This window comes from Eulemur rufifrons, chromosome 15 (assembly GCF_041146395.1).
Source record: "Eulemur rufifrons isolate Redbay chromosome 15, OSU_ERuf_1, whole genome shotgun sequence".
Taxonomy (NCBI): domain Eukaryota; kingdom Metazoa; phylum Chordata; class Mammalia; order Primates; family Lemuridae; genus Eulemur; species Eulemur rufifrons.
The window spans coordinates 1,144,849-1,162,106 of record NC_090997.1 but is presented as its reverse complement, the minus strand read 5'-3'; the positions used below and the strand labels follow the sequence as shown (position 1 = coordinate 1,162,106).

The window sequence follows — 17,258 nt, the reverse complement described above, 5'->3', positions numbered from 1 at the left end:
TCCTCTCGGACCCCTCTGAGTCTCCCAGGGACCCTGGCGCTTTCAGCTAATCATCCTTGTCCCTCTTTGATAAGGTCTTTCTCAAAGGGCCACGTCAGAGATGTGACTGGCCAGCCATCTGCGGTGGTCCCCGCGGCCCAGTGGTCAGAGCAGGGCCCGGGAGGCCTGGCAGCACCTGCGGTGCCCGGACTTCTCTCCAGGGGAGAGACCCCAGGGCCGGCAGCCTCCTCCCCGCCTGGTACTCGTTCTCTCGTGACATCAGCCCCGCCTGGGACGCAGCGTTGTTGGCCGTCACCTTGAGGAGTGTTCCTTCCCTGGCTACTGCCTTGTTCTTTGGGGGTCTCGTGCTTCTCTGAGATTGCAGCTCCCTGCCGAGCGCCCACACCCTCTTCCCGCACACCCACGCCAGGCTCCTTCTCCTCCCCCGCCCCCAATCCCGCCCAGTCCATCCTGCACAAGGATTCCAGACTGGTTCTCCTTAAACACCACTTTCCCTTCACTCCCGACTCAAAACCTCCGACGGCACCATGGCAGTATGTCACAATGTCACTGTGTCACTATGTCACTATGTCATGGCATCACCCGTCCAGCCTGTCGGCTTCCAGTCTTCCCCTTTCCTAAAAATTCCACACTGACCAGACCCGTTTCCCCACACTCCTGCCACGTGCCCTGGCTTTTCCCTACCTCCCTGCTTTCATTTGTGTGGCTATCCTGACCTGGAACGTTCTCACCTGTCTCTCCCACCTGTCCAATCCCCACCTCCCCCACAAAGCCTACCCTGACTTTCCCGGCCCCCTCGTGTCCCCTCTGGATTCCCAGAGCACTTGGCAGTTAGTGACTGCCTACCTGCATGCAGTGACACATTCCCTTGTTATTCCATGTGTGTGCCCTGGTTCCACAGCTCGGTTACCACTCGCGGAGGGGAGGGCAAGTTGTTAAAGATGGAATAACATGCTTGAGTCTACGATACGTTGGCACCTCGGCAGACACCCAGCATGCACAGTGTGAATTCTGACAGCGACCCCAGGCCACAGGCCCATCCCCTTCCTTTTACAGGATGCTGCAGAGCTCAGAGAAGCTAAGTGACTCCGGGACCTGAACTCCAGTCTGACCCCCGAGTTTTCGCGCTTCGCACGGCCACGTGGCACTCCTTGTGGCCAGGTTTTGCTCCCTGCCTCCCTCAGCGCTAGCGCAGTGCTGACGGCCTCGTCACGGGCTCAGTGAGGACCGGCTAAAAGGCAACTGATGGTGTCCTTTAAATATGGAGGGTCACAAAGGGCCCTTACGCTTTCTGTCCGTTCATTCACACATCCGTTTACGATTTTACTGACACCGACTGTGAGCCGGGGCTGTTCCAGACACTGAGGACACAGAGCGTTGTCCTTGGTCCCTCAAAGAAGTGAGACACATGCACAAACCCATAGACAACCGTGTTACTTCTCCATGGCTCCCTAAAAATGGCCACACACCCGCAAAGCTACTGCCCTAAAACAACACGTATTTGTTGTCTCACAGATTCTGTGGGTCAGAGCCTTGGGCACAGCTTGGCTGGGGCCTCTGCTGGTCTCACAAGCTGTAACTGAGGTGCGGGCTGGACTGGGTCCGCACCTAGAGAGGAATCTACTTCCACGTTCACTCAGGTCGTCGGCAGAATTTAGGTTCTTCCGGCCACAAGACTCCTGTCGCCCGGAGGCTGGGACTGTGGGCTGCCCTGGACCCCTGGAGGGTGCCTGCAGGTCCTTACCCAGGGGCCACTTGCTTGGTCAGGACAGCAGGGAGTTTCGAGAGTGAGTCTGCCGGCAAAGCAGAGCCCGACACAGCAACACAGTCACAGGGGACACGCGTCACCTTCGCCATGTTCCCTGCATCGGAAGCCAGTCACAGGTCCCACTCACACTCGAGAGGGCCCTCCCAGGGCGTGACTGCCAGCGGCGAGGCTCACGGGGCTGCCTTTGAGTCCCTCCGCCACAACGATGACATGGAAAGGCCCAGGTGGGTGGTACAGACAACAGGCGCTACAGGGGCTCGGGAGGAATATTCCTGCCAACACACCTGCCGGGCTCCCCGTGCCGAGGTGGCACCACCGCTGGTGAGCTCGTGACACCCAGACGCCTGGGCACACCTACTTTGATATGAGGTTGTGACAGAGGGTTGGCACCATCGGTTCGCAGGTAAAATGCTGATCTTGCAAAGGGCCCTGGAGGTCATGGACCGTGACCCCCGCCATGGCCTCAAGCTCCGCTCAGGAAGGAGGTTGGGGCTACTGTCCTGGGGCCAGAGGGTCGGGCAGCAGGTGACGGCTGTGGTTGAGGAAGTGGGGACGTGTCAGGAGGTGGCAGGCCTGTAGGTGCACCGGCTGCACCTACTGGGGGCTGGACAGGTGGGAGGAGGGAGAGAGGAGGCCGAGCTGAGCCTGCAGTGAGGCGGCCCCGGTGTGAACAGGCCAGAGCTGCTGGGCGTGGCTGGAGAAGTCATTCACCGACTCTTTTCTCCAACTCGGGATAGAGACCCTCTAGTTTCTGTGGAGCACTCCTAGGAACAAAGAGACCCCTCATGAATTCATGTATGTGCATATACTCCGTTGACTCCTGCACCGGCCACGTGGCATGAAGACGCTGAGGCTAAGGGAGCCGCGGTCCCCTTGGCCTGGGTGGAGCCCGCGCATCTCTGGTGGGGACCGGGCTGCCGGCACACTCACCTGCTCAGCACGTCACTGGCGTTCTGGGAGGGAGAGAGAGAGATTCACAGTCAGTTCTCAGGCTCCTGTCACCCCCAAATTCCCTTCCCAACTCACTCTCGGAGTCCACTCCAGGGTGCCACCTTGAGACCTGGGGGGATAGCACCCCCTTCTGTACACACTCTGCTGCAGCAGCATCCTGTGGCCTGGGATAAGCCACCACTAGCACGCGTCACCGCATGTCCCATGAGCCCCTCCCTCTCCCACCTCCCAGAGGGCTGCAGCAGGCAGGCTGCCCGGAACGGGGCGGATCCCAGCTTTGGGCAAGGCCTCGGCTGTGCACCTGCAGCGTGCTGGCATCCAGCTCCTGGGCCGTCCTCTCCAGGTCGGCGACCAGGCTGCTGAGCTGTGCTGCTGCCCTGGACACCTCGAGGATTCTGACCACGGCTGCAGGCTCGTCCTCCGGCTGGTCCAGCCCCTGCTGGGGGACGGCGCCCAGCTGTGCCCGGGTTCGGTGCCGGCTCTGCAGCTCCGCCTCCAGCCTGTGGTTCCCGTGGTCCACCTGGAGCCACAGAGCAGGGGCCCCTAAGGCTCAGTGGCATTCGCTCCCCCCTGGCCCGTCGCGGTCTGAGAGTCTGAGTGGGAATGCGGATCCAGCCCTCTTCCCTCAGGCCGCTGCCTGTGCATGTCGCAGGCCTTGCAGAGACGGCTGTGCTCCCCGCACAGGCGGGACGTCCCGCTCCCCACCGCACACTCTTGAGAACATCGTAGACGCCGTGTCTTACCGCGGTGGGACACACACACGCACACAGAGACACACACGTGCCGCTCAGCTGTGTCTTCTCACTGCCTGCCTTTAACCCCTTTAGGTCGTAAGGTGAGGACGGATGCCACGCTCGAGTGAGCGAAAGGAAAAGGAATGCAGACTGTCGGGGACAGAAACGGAGACCTGTGGTTTGTCAGTGACGTCAGCTGGTGAGACGCTGGTCTCCTTTGATCCTTACGCCTCCCCATGAGCCAGGGGGAGCGGGCTCGGCCGGGATTGGTTCTCGTTTACCATCTAAGTCACATGAAGGTCAAGGGCTTAGCCTGCCCCCGTGCTCAGCCTGCAAAGCCTGAAGCCGAGGCCAACACCCAGGTTTGCAGCCTCCACGACCTTCCCCCACCCCCAACCCCCCCCCCCAGCAGGCTGCTCCAGGGGGACCCTGTGGCCAGCAGGACGGAGGGGCCCTGAGACACTCAGTAGCCCCTCCGGGAATCTGCGAAACCCACCTGCAGGGCCTGCAGCTTCTCCTCCTCCTGAGCCTTGAGCCGGCGAAGCTCTGCGATGTCCTTTCTGAGCTTCCTGCTGCGGCGGTTGAGTCGCTCCTAGAGACACAGGCACACCTGCTTGTCACACCGGGTGAGCGTGGCGCCCCCTGCAGGAGCTGGTGGGACACAGCGGGGCTCTGAACCCAGCATGAGGCCAAAGTAGGTGCTGGTCAGGTGTCACGCCTGGGGTAAGGACCTGGAGATTTTAGTTAGGGGGTAATTATGAGGAGAAGGTATTGACTAAATGTTTTTTTTAAGGCTTAGAATCACACAAAAATAGCAGTATTAGAGCCACTTCTACTTGACTGCATGGAGCTTTTCTCCCAACATACTAAAGTCACGGGAGGATCTAGTGGCGAAGCCGGTCTGGGGAGAAGCGCCTGAGCAGGAGGAGGCGGCTCCGGTCCCGCAGCTCCCTGGCCCTCCCCGGATGGAGGTGACACCCCGAGTGGGAGCGAAGCCACAGCGCAGGCGGCCACGCGCTCGCTCTCTCAATCTTAAGCCGGTATCTGGACGGGTCACTGTGTCCCCGAAGCTATGGATGGGATGAACCATCTGAATTTCCAAAAAAATTTGCTTTCAGGTTTTTGATGAGCTGTGAGAGGAGCAAAAATAGACAAAGCTGGTCCTGGTATCCACACAGGCCTGTAATGAGCCAAAGTGGAAGGAAGGGGAGGATGTCGGCCAAAGACTCCGGAAACATCCTTCGTGTCACCGACTGTTAGATGAATTGCGAAGTGTCCTTGCCCCACCCGGTAACAAAAGCCTTCGAGGCCACAGTAACAACCGCAGCACCGGGGCAAGAAGAAGTGGAAAATGACAGAGGGGAGAGCTCGGAGACAGACACGTGGTTACAAAGGAATTTTAGAAGAACGTGGAGTGCACAAATCAGGGGGGAGGGGCAGAATGTGTAGAAGTCGGACAGGAGAAAACCGGCTTACGATAAAAGAGAAATAAAACCGCTCCCCACCTAGAACCATATGTGATGGTGACTCCGGAAGGATCAAAGACCTGCGTGGGAAAGGCAGAATCATAAAATCAATAGAAAATAATGTTAGAGAACAGATTTGTGACCTGCGTGTAGAGAAAGATGTCGTAAACAACCCCCCAGAGCACACGCCATGGGGAAACTTTAAATTTGATTGCATCACAGTTAAGTATTTCTGTTCAATGACAGCACCACGGACAAAATTAACAGAGAAATGCCAGACCAGGAGGTGACATCTTTAAGGTCTATAACCAACGAGAGTTATATGTGGAACAGAGAAAGGTAAGCCTGCACGTCAGCAAGAAGGCAGGAACCCAACAGAAAGACCTGCAAAGCGTGTGAACAGTTAACTCACAGGAGAGAGAACGCAACAGGCTGTATGACACATGTGAACAGGCGCCCCAGCTCTTCGGTGATTAGAGAAATGGAAATTAACCCAACAATCAAATTGTTCCACACCCGTCGGAGTAATGACAATGAGACAGCTGGGTGACGGCCAGCGGGACAGACGCGTGGGGCCCCCAGGACCCCCGGCTGGCTGGGAGACGTGTCTGCCACAGCCGTTCTGGAGGGTCCCAGCCGCCGGCGTGCTTCCTTCTGTGACCCAGTGGTCCCGTTTCTGGGTCAGCATCCTAGAGAATTCTCCACTTGGGTCCTGCGAGGACGTGCGCACCACAGCAGTTCTGCGGCAGCAGAGTTGGAGTCACGTAAAGTCCGTTCCTGGGGACGGTTAAGTAAGATGTGGCAGATCCCGCGGTGGGACACCACGGAGCTGTCAGAAGTCAGGGACTGTTTGACACAAACATGGGTCGATCTTACAGATGGGGTGTGGTGTGGAAAAGAATGAGGTCAATAGTAGCACACCATTTTGTAAATTAAATATTCAGACACAAAACGGCAATATGTGTTTTGCCAAATCTACCAATAAGAAGACAGCGAGTATTCAAGCGGCTGTCCACGGAGCGGGTGGGGGAGGAACGTGTGGAAATGGGAATAAAGGACACAAGGAAAGGACCTGTGCACTAAAGGGGAGGCTGCACTGTTAACCGAAGAGTGTGTTTCATTAACCAAATCCTTCTCACCTCAGGTCAAAAACAATTTTTTTGAAGATTTTGGAGCTGTACAGGCAGAAGTCAAGGGACAGAGGTGGCCTGAGACTCTGCCGGTGGAATCCAGGTCCCGGGTCGGAGGTCAGCGAGGGCATTCGGCAAACAGCTTCAGTCAGCAGAGGAGACAGTGATGTCACCACAAAGTGACCAAAAATGTGCCACGTCACTGGGGGTTACCTGCAGGCGTTTCCCAGCAGAGAGGGGATAGAAACCTCATGGAGGGGGTGGGAGGTGACAAACGGCCAACATGAATGTCGCTGGCGGGTCTGGCGGGAGGCGTGGCAGGCGGGCTTGGTGTGGAATCGCCTGTGTGAGCGTGAAGTCCGGGCTCGAGGCACAAACAGCCGCCTTCACCCTCCCGCCTGCTGTCTGTCCGTCCCCACAGCTGAGCCGTCTGTCCTTGCTGTCCTCGCCCTCTGCCTTGTTTCCCGTCTCTCCTTGGAAACGTCTCTCTCCGCGGTCACCTGTGATCTCCAGCCCTGAAATCCGCAAGGCCCCGTCCTCGGGTCCCTCCCGGACCCCTGCTACCCCCTCCTGCTTCCTCGCTGCCCCATTTTTCCTGCGGAAAGAAGCCTTCCCGGGGTGGCTCCTCTAACCTCGCCCTTAGCTTTCCACTCTGGAGGCTTCAGATCCTGTCACAATCCCAAACCAGATCTTTTTCCTACAATCTCATGTTTCCGACCGAGCGCTAAGTACCTCCTGCGCCCCGCCAGCCACTCAGAACCAGCGTGGAGGAGTCACTCTTGCTGTCCCCTTCCCACCCCTTCTGCAGTGCGCCCCTCTTGACCGCCACGCGTCTGGCCTGGGGCCTGCCTGCCACTGTGCCTGCCACTCAGCTCGAATCTGTCATGTTTCACCCTTGCCTGTGTTCCTCCCCCCACAGGCCTCTCCTCAGCACAGACGAGCCGGACTCCCTCCCCAGCATCCAAGGCTCCCAACCCCAGGTTACAGTTCCGGTGTCCTGAGGGCTCCTCTGCCCTCTGTCACCAGCTTGCAGGGCTGCTTCGGCTGCCTGGACACGCCCTGCAGCCGCCCCCCATGCTTAGCTTTGCTTCCCTGGCCAGGAACGCTCTTGTCCTGCCTGTCAGAGTCAGCTTGCTAAGGGCCAGTTCAAAAGCCACAGTCCTATCACCTGGGGTACAAAGTTTAATAAAGGCAACCACAGACACTGTGCAAATGAAAAAAGAAAGCGAAGATAACAGCAATAAAAATAGTACATGAAACAGTTGAAGGTAACACAGACATATCATTGACAATATTCCTCTGTTTTTTAAAATACTTATTCATCAATTTTTTCATTAAAATGATATTTAATGGGTGCATATCAGGTGAATAAGATACTCATTGTAATGAAAACCAAAATTCTATGAACTTTTATTTACCAAAAAATTCTTTAGAGAAAAAAAGATAAATTGAAATATAGAAAATAGTCCAAACCTGTCTTGCCTTAATGAACATTTGCAAGAGTTTGTCATTCTGTCAGCTATCACGTAAAGTGTGACTTCACATTTGAAATCATATTAAAATAAAAAAATTTTCATTAAAAAGGGCATTAAATAATGATGAAACATGAGAACTTAGCAACATTAAAATTTGTTCTCAATTTACTAACAAAATATATAAAAGAAAAGGTTGTTAAATGAAAAGTTCCTATCTCTGGCACAGTAAAAAAAAATACCAACTTTCAAAATGCATGCTCTTTGCAGAACAAACGGTGCCCCAAAATATGGATGAAAGTGATATCATGCAGGATTGTGATTTAGAAAATGTCAGGAGATTAACTTAAAGGATGCATTCATAAACATATGAGCTCGGCAAAGACTCTCATTTGAATCTACAAGTACAAACTGCTAAAAACTAATGTTATAAACTATATAGCTACTCTTAATAGAGTCGGGGCACATGAGGTTTAAATAAAGACAATTTAACATCTGATTCATATATGAAAAAGAAAACTCTTACTGATATATCCTGCTACTGGGTGAGAAGACTAAATAAGCCCCCAAAACTCATGATTCTTAAAGTAATCAACAAATTTAATGTAATGACCATTAAAATCTCAGGCAATGCTCTAGAAAACACAGAAACATTGTATGAGAGCATTCATCTGAAAGGATAATCAACAAGAATAACAGGAAAAATTGTTAATCTTTGAATATTGTGGAAGAGAAAAAAAATTAAATGGCAAAGAGGCTGCTAGGTTTAAAAACGAACCATAAAGTAACAAGTATCAAAACTATATGATAATGGCTGGACACAGCGGCTCACGCCTGCAATACCAGCACTTTGGGAGGCCAAGGTGGGAGGATCATTTGAGCCCAGGAGTTGGAGACCAGCCTGGGCAACATAGAGAGACCTTGTTTCTACAAAAAAATAAAAAAATAAATTATTGGGGCATGGTGGTGCCTGTAGTCCCAGCTACTTGGGAGGTTGAGGCAGGAGGATCACTTGAGCCCAGGAGTTTGAGGTTGTACTGAGCTACGATCAGCCTGGGCAACAGAGCAAGATCTTGTCTTCCTAAAACAAACAAACAAATAAAACTACATAATAATAACCTTAAAACAGAAAAATAAACAATGGAGTAGAGTAATTAAAAGTCCATTGTAAAAACTTAATTTATGTCACGCCAGAAACACCACCACATGAATGAGAGAGCCCTCACTACTATAGAAATGTTGGGGACAACTGGATACCAGAATAAAGAAAAATTAACAGGGCTAAATAAACCAGGAATTAATCTTTAAAAATAACACAGGACAGTATAATCGTATTAGACAAATTTCTGAGTATTCAAGACATGGAGATTGAGTTGTTAAAATGAATAGAACTCACTTAAACACAAATTTCTAAAATTATTGCTCCCAAAATGCAATTAAAAAGAAAAGAAATAACAGAATAAGAAAAATGTAGGTGAAGCATAACTCATGTGGCTTACTGTCCGAAAGATAAACGCCTTTGGCCAATCACGATGAGTTCCTGCCCTGGTGCTGGGGGACGTGTGACAGGGAGTCTTCGGGGACAGAAGCCTCGCCCGCAGCGTTCATGACCCAGCCCAGTGGAACAGCTGAGTGGCTGCCACATGCTGATGGAGCCAGCAGGACGCACTGCAGGGCCTGGCACCAACACTGGTCCGTCAGGGAGGAGGAGACAGGTATACAAGTAAGACTTTGCAGATTTATAAATTTTTCAGTCTCCCTAGAGTACAGTCAGGGATTACAGAATTCCCTTAAAAAGAACATAAACTACAGTATTTAATCTAAATTTTACTTCAAAGAAATAGAAACAGAGTAAAAAATCATTAAAAAGAAACCCCTTAATTTCAGAACTATGCTATCAACATCCACAAGCGCACACGGGATCCGTTATTAGAATCGCTTCTTCAGAAATACCCCGACTCTCTCGCCTCTCCCTCTCCCTGTTATTTTTCAGATAACTCTTTATCCTTGGGGTAAAGGAGCCATCACCTTTTCACTGTCTGTCTGTCCGCAAGTGGCCTCTTGAAACATGTTAAATCCCTAATTTCAAGCCTCAAACTGGTGCTCCAAACCGCCTGCCACCACTAGTCGGTCTCCCGTAGGTTCACTCTCCCAAACTGTATCCCGCCGTCTTCTCTCTCATCAAAGCTTTCCCACCCTGACCTCCACCCACACTGCTGACGTTCCTTCCTCACATGTCACTGAGGAAGTAAAAACCAGAACGCCCGAGCCATCTCCAAAGCTGCAGTTACCTACGCTGGCAGACACCTTCCTTTGTTCCCTGCTGTCCCAGTGCTACAGGGTGTCTCCTCCCCGCCCGACGGTCGCTTCTCTGCCGTCATCTTCCTGGACCTCTTACTGCCTGCAGCTTCGCTCAACTCAATCTGCTGTCACTTCTTAACATACGCCACTCCCCTTCCTTTACTCCTGCCTTTCTTGTGGCTTATTGGGGTGAGTCTCCTTGGCTGGGTCCTCCTCTGCCTAAACGATGGCCTTTCCCAGGACCTTGCCCTGGAACTTCTTTCCTCCCTAGATTCTCTCCTGAGGATACGACATCAGTTCCCTTGGATTTAAATACTGTCTTTATTCTGCTAGATCTCTGTTCTAGGCTGTGGAAATACTACCCCAGACTCTGGAGATCTGGATTTTATATCCAATTGCGTATCTAAGATTCTTCTGTTCCCCCAAGTCCTTACCTTTCACAACATCCACTCGGTTTCTCAGACCAGAAACTCATGGAGTCATCTTTGATCCTGCTCATCCCCCACCTCACTTCTGGTGCACCAGTAAATCCTGAGCATTCAGACTCTATGGTGGATTCTTCTACGACAAGACTTCTCCAGACGAGGCCTCTGCACGTGCTCCCTGCCTCCCGGTCTGTGTGTCGGTCCAGGTCTCAGCTTCTCTGTCACCTCCTCCATGAAGCCCTCACTGCCTACACTCACATGGGTCACCCATTACTCTGCATCTCAGACCCTCGTTTGTTTCTTTCCTAGTTCATAAAACACTCACAGCTCATTTGATCTCTAATTTGTCTGTCCCCCTCACTAAAGCGCAAGCTCCCGGCAGCAGGGATGGCCTCTGTCTTGCTCATCGTTGATTCCCAGCTTGTGCTCCGCTCCTAATACACAGCAAAAATGTAAATTTTTCTTTTTTTTTTTTCCAGCGTATTTTGGGGGTACAAAAGTTTAGGTTATGTATATTGCCCTTGCCCCCACCCCAAATCAAAGCTTCAGGCGTGTTCATCCCCCAGACCATACGCATCGCGCTCATTATGTATGGATACACCCATCCCCTCCCCCCCACATCTGCCCGACACCCAATCAATGTTATTCCTATATGTGCTCTTAGCTGATGCCAGTGAAACCAATTTGATGGTGAGTACATGTGGTGCTTGTTTTTCCATTTTTGGGATACTTCTCTTAGTAGAATGGGTTCCAGCTCTATCCAGGAGAACACAAGAGATGCTATATCCCCATTGTTTCTTACAGCTGAGTAGTACTCCATGGTATACATATACAACATTTTATTAATCCACTCATGTATTGATGGGCACTTGGGTTGTTTCCACATCTTTGCAATTGTGAATTGTGCTGCTATAAACATTCGAGTGCAGATGTCTTTTTTATAGAATGTTTAAGATTCTCTTTAATGAATAAATGCTGTTATTTATTTGTTCTAGGCTTCTCGTCATCATTTAAGGTTGGACTTGAGGACAAGGACTGTGAGTCATCGCTGCACTTCCTGCAATGCCTGGCACAACACGCAACACAAAGCACAGACCCGGATAAGTCGCTGAGCGAGTGACCAGGTCTCTCCGTCTCACGCCTGTCCCCTCTCCTGTGGGCGCTGCACCTCGAGGGAATCACATTAGGACCCAGGAGAACTTTGTCTCTTTGGCTTTTTGAATGATTTCCCCACCTTTCCATAATTACCTCCAGTCTGGACGCCCCCTCCTCTCACCTTGTAACACAACATGTTCTCCAAAAGTCAAGCACCTGAAAGAAGACTTTGGAAATCCTGCCTTCACTATTGGATAGAAAGACACCATGGGGAAATATTGTCACATTTCCAACCAATCGAATATTAACTAGATTGGGGTGGGGGGAAAGGTTGCTAAACATAACTCTAAAGCTAATTGGTGAAATAAAGATATATAAGTATCCACAAAAATTCTGAAAAATAAAAGTATTATGAGGAGTCTATCACAATACCTGACACTAAAATATATCATAAAAGTTTAATGTCTGAATCGGTCTGACTCTGGCGCTAGACCACTGTGGACGACCCGCTTCTGGGTGGGGGTTTCGGACGCAGCAGAGCGGCTCCCTCGCCGCGATCTATTGCAGGTCAGCCCTCGACACGAGGGTTTGTAAGAACAAACAGAAAAGAATAAATAATAAGATGGTCTGACTCATGGGCAGGAATGACAGAAGAAAACAAAATAGAGAGTCAAGGAAATACTCCAGCAAATACGAATATGGCATGTTACGAAGTTGGCATCCGGTCAGTGCGGAAGCCATACGGCTTATTCAATAAATGCTGACAGGACAGATCGACTACCGCTGGGAAAAAGTCAAGTTAAATTCCTACCTTACGTCCTCCAAAATGTGTTGAAGAGTATTCATTGCAACATTGTGTGTAACCGTAAAACAAAACAATAACCTGAGATAATGCAATGTCTGCCAATTCATGATCCATTCGCAGACTTCAGTATCACGCAATTGTTGAAAAGAATTCAAAAGATCTACACATACTGATGGAAAATGAGAAAATGTCCAAGATGATTTTAGATGATAAAAACGAGTTACCAAAAAAAATAGGGAATTCTTTGTGTGTGTGCGCATGTGTTTTAAGAGTGATTTACTGGAAGGATACACAAAAATCTAACAATGGCGACCTCTGGGGGCTGAGAACGGAGGGAGGCAGGAAGAAAGATGTTTAGTTTTGACTTTATACCTTTCAGTGTTACCGTTTCATACTAAGAGTATGTGTAACTTTTATGATTAAAATTTAATAAAAGAAGATAAAAAAATCATGATAGAAAGGAATGAGAAGGGAAAGAAAAGACAAACGCAGGAAGAAGAGAGAGACTCATGCACTAATTTCCAGCTTTCAGTATTTGCAGGGGAATTCTTGCACATGTAAAATCTGATGACGTTTCTAGCCCAGCTTCTAGCATTATCAAGGAGGGGCCGTATAGTCTTATTCCTGAAAGGGTTTGGCATCATCTGGCCCATGCCCTTCCCTCTGCAGGTGAGCAGGCCGAGAGTGGCTTACGCTTCCTGGGAATCTGGCATCACAGTGACAGTTTCCTCTTTTAGACAGACTCACACTGATGCCTGAAACTCAAGCATCAGTAGCAAACTAGGCGCAGAAAAGCAAAGACAAGGTCCACACCAGGACGAAGCAGAAGAGACAAGGTTGGCGTCGGCTGCCGAGCCTCTCTGAGGTGCCAGCTGAACAGGTGAGCAGGTAGGAAGGGGGGACGCAAGGCGGTGGGGCAGGGGGCTGGCCACGGTGACCCAGCCTTACCTTGTAGTGGCTGATGGCGTTTGCAATGGGCAGCTCGCGATGAGACTTGTGTTCGGGGGACAGCAGGCATTCCACACACAGGAGAAGTCTCCTCTCCTCACAGAACATCCGCACCCTCTTCTGGTGGCTGAGGCAGACGTAGCCTGTGCCCAGCACCCCCTCGGAGTAGGGCTTCCGGCAGACGGGGCAGCAGAGGACTCCAGAGGCCGAGGCCTTGTCCACGTGCTGGGTCAGGCACACTCGGCAGAAGAAGTGTCCGCAGTCGGTGCTCACGGCCTCCTTCAGGCACGCCTGGCAGATGGGGCAGATTCTGTCCTCCCGGCTGTCCTTGTGCAAAGGGACCATGGCCTCCTCCTGCCCCCACCAGCCTCTGTCTACGGGGCCTCCTTCTCTAGCGGGTCTAAGGAAGGCCCGTTACGCTCACCAGTCCCAGATAAGAGGCCCAGGGAGGAGGCGGCCTGGGCAGCTGGAGGCCAGGCTCAGGCTCCGGCTCCAGGGAACTGCCCTCCCTCCATCAGGGGCGCCGCCGCATGAACCGCACAAACCGTGATCCGCACGGGCTTCCGAAATGTCTCATCAGCTTTGACACGCTCCCTCGGGTTTCCTTCTATTCGCTAAACCCGAAGTCTCTATTTTTCATACCCCTGGAGGAAGCAGGTGGTTTAATAAGCAGTTCTGTTTTCCTCTGGAGAACTTTCTGTGAGTATTTTATGGCCCCGAATTAAAAGGCCAGGGTGTTCTTGCCTTGGCCAGAAGCCAGCCGGACCGTCATAAACTCACAACTGGAGTCTCCTCCAGCTGCTGTCAGTGGGAGAGTTCCGCGGGAGTTTGCACTGCTCTGGCCCACTCGGCCACGCTGGGTGGCTGTCCACTGTCACCACCAGCCATTGCAGCAGCATCCCCATCAGCCAGTTCTCCCAACATCCCGTCCAGGGTCAGATGGATCCCACAGTGAAAGAAAGAGAAAAAGAACAGGACACGGAACAGACCAGAGACTCACATAATGTGTGAAGCCTCTTTGTTTCTTCCTGTCAAGCCGCTTCCAAAGATGAGCCAGAGAAGGAAGCTCCCCCACCGCCTCCCTCCAATGCTGGGTGTTCCCTCGCCTCGCCTCCTGCTCCGCCTCTCGCCTGGCCCTCCTCCCAAATGCTCTCTTAGTATCCTCAATTCCCCGATACAATTTCAGATCATTTTCTCAGGCTCCAACCCTGGGGACATGGCCAGCAGGTGAGTGGTTCTTAAGTCGTGCCAATTGTGTGTGTTCCTATGTGAGTAAAACTGGGGTGGGGAGCTGGAGAGACTCACCCGTTCCTGGAAACATGGAATTACCAAGAAATGAAACTCCCCATGACCTGGGGGAGCCGATGGGGAGACGGACTTTGGCTGGGGCAGGGTGTGGCTTGTTTGCTCATGGGGAGGAGGAAAGCCTTGGCCTTTGGATGTAAATAGGGCAGGAACTGAGACTGGACTCACAGACTGGGGACCCTAGAACCCCAGCTTAGGGAGCCTCAGGATCCGGGCACCACAGACCTGTGGCCTCTATTCATGACGCTGGGACATCAACCGCCCACCCCGCCACCCTCCAACTCCCCTCCAGTGAGGCTGGTCTTGGCATTGACTTTGGGTGAGCTCTCGGGGGGGGGGGGGGCACTAATTAGCGCTACCACTTGAGGCTTTTAAGGGTCCAAGATTCTTGCTGAAAAATCTCACCCCATAGCCCCTCCCTCTGTCCTACTTTGCCACTGTTTGCTGTGGGGTTGTGTGATATTGTGATATAATTAAAAATATTATATATATTTGGTCCCCATCCCCAATTCCTGGCACAGAGCTCCTAAAACCCTTGGATGGATGCTCCTTGGCTTATGGCTCCTTGGGTTACATCCTAATAAACCCATCGAAGTAAAAAATATTGTAAGTTAAATATGCACTTAATACCCCAATAAATCCATCATAAAGTTGAAAATCATAAGTTGAACTATCCTAAGTCCAGATGCCCCTTATGATGGGGTTATGTTCAGATAAATGTATCTCTTATTGTTTATAATAAGCCCCTTTCAATCACACCTGGGTCTGTGCTAATGAGGTGACTCCTAGAGGACGAGAGCAGATTGCCAGGAGAACCAACCCTGTGATTAGAGGCTGGAACTTTGGCCCCAGCTCTGGCCTCCAGGGAGGGGAGAGGGGCCTGGGACCGGAGCTAATCACCAGTGGCCCGTGACTGAATCAATCATGCCCACATAATGGAGCCTCTAAAACCCCAAACGAAAGGTTCGGAGGGACTCCAGGCTGGCGAATGCATCCACATACCGGGAGGGTGGTGCACCCCAAACTCCGCGGGGGACAGAAGCGCCTGTGGTCAGGACCCTTCTGGGACTTGCCCTATGTGCCTTGTCACCGGGCTGCTCATTTGTGTCCTTTACAATAAACCAGTGATAGTAATTTCAGTGTTTCCTGAGTTCTGTGAATCACTGTAGCAAATTACCCAACCTGGGGAGGGGCCACAAGAACCCCTGATTTGTAGCCAAGTCAGCGCAAGGTGTGGGGGGTTCAGAGACCAGCACTGGCAGCTGGGACCTGAAGTGGGAGCAGCTTTGTGGAGCCGAGCCCCCAACCTGTGGGGTCTGAGCTAACCCAGGTAGCCAGTGTCAGAATGGACTTAAATTATAGGACACTCAGTTGGTGTCAGAGCTGGAAATGTGGTTGGTGTGGGAGAGCTCCCCCCACACCTTTGGTGTCAGAAGGGCTGTGAGCGGAGAATCAGTTGGTCTTTCTGGTTGCTCCTAAAAATCCCTTTCCCCAAAGTCCCTTGGCTTTCTTCTCGAAGGAGATGGCTCTCTCGAACCTCGGGGTCACAGGTGGGTGGGCACCTTCCTTGTTTCATGCTACCACTGTGCGACCACCACGTACCGGAGCCTACGGGGCCACCTGCGTGGCGCGCTGTCTGTCCTCTGCCGCCACCGCCCCGCCCGCCGGCCCGCGCACTCCGTCTTGACTCGGGCTTGAGGTCCGCGGGCTTGTCCCCGCCGGCGTTCTGCCATCATCCTGGGGATTTTAAGGACTACACAGACGACCATCCAACACGGAGCCCTTCAGTGCCCTGTCCCGCTCACATCCAGTGCCACCACCCTAGGGCCCGCTCTCCGGAGCGGTCACCGAAGTCGCGGAGGCAGGCGTTGTGCCGTCTTCCAGCTCTCTCGCAGGCCGCTCGCTGCTCAGCTGCTCCTCGACCTCTGCTCTTCCACCCTCCGGTTCTACATTTCTGCCATAGCTTGTGGGACAATATAGAAACAAAGACGTGGAGAGACTAAGTGGCCTGCCCGAGGCCACAGCGGGTGAACGCAGAGCAGGGGTTCAGATCTGGGTGTCTGTCGTCCCACCCACGAGCTGCATCACCGTAAAAGGTCATCTCTCTTCGTACCTTTCCTTGTCCTTGGAAAGAGTTGAGTGAAGGCTTGATAAATGGACAGACAGATTGATAACTGGATATATGGGTAGACATAGGAAGAAAGAGCACTCTGTACCAATTTACAGTACTGGTCATACAGTAACTTCTACTATGGTTACTAGTTTTCTTGATTTTCCTACCAGCTTATTGAGCCACTTGAAGGCAGGAATCCACTGTATTTAACTAATACTAGCTTGAGACTGTTTCCAATGTAGAAGCCTTTACAGGAAAGATTTTTAAAAAGATCTCCATGGGGGGAAAAAAAAACCTACAAAGGCAATGTCAAGAGACAAATGACCAAATAAAAATGGAAAAAACTACCATCAAAATCAAAGGGCTAATTTCCCTAATGTGTGGGAGCTATTACAAACAAGAAAGAAATTATCAATTACCATGGAGAAAACTGGACAGAAGAAATGAACACACACTTTATAGAAAAAGAAATACAAAAAGTTTCTAAAACATATTAAAAGATGCTCAGTCTCACTCACATGAAAAAAAGGCAAATTAAAATGACACTGAAATACTATTTTCCCCCACCAGACCGGCAGAAATCCAAACGTTTGGTGACACAGTGCTGGGGAGTCTGTGAGGGGACAGCTCTTCCACACACTGCTGACGGGAATGTCAGTACTCCTCCTTTAGGGAGTAGCAATTTCATAATTTCCTTCAAGATCACAAATGCACATTCTCTTTGACCGGCAATTCTGATGTTAGA

The 17,258-nt window shown here is 51.4% G+C and overlaps 1 protein-coding gene across 3 annotated transcripts; it reads right to left on the bottom strand.

The window, feature by feature from the left end:
* Positions 1 to 550: 550 nt before the first annotated feature.
* Positions 551 to 13,923, bottom strand: LOC138395235 (E3 ubiquitin ligase TRIM40-like). Of its 3 annotated transcripts, none has more exons than XM_069487866.1 (5): positions 13,096 to 13,923; positions 3,946 to 4,045; positions 3,021 to 3,262; positions 2,699 to 2,721; positions 551 to 2,532 (listed from the first exon to the last, which is right to left on the bottom strand). In XM_069487866.1, exons 1-5 carry the CDS (start codon positions 13,438 to 13,440, stop codon positions 2,472 to 2,474), a joined length of 771 nt encoding a protein of 256 aa, XP_069343967.1. In that variant the 5' UTR covers positions 13,441 to 13,923; the 3' UTR covers positions 551 to 2,471. The 3 variants fall into 3 exon arrangements, with proteins under 3 accessions (XP_069343967.1, XP_069343969.1, XP_069343970.1); XM_069487868.1 differs by having other exon boundaries at positions 3,021 to 3,239; positions 3,950 to 4,045; XM_069487869.1 differs by having other exon boundaries at positions 3,021 to 3,158; positions 3,950 to 4,045.
* Positions 13,924 to 17,258: the final 3,335 nt, after the last annotated feature.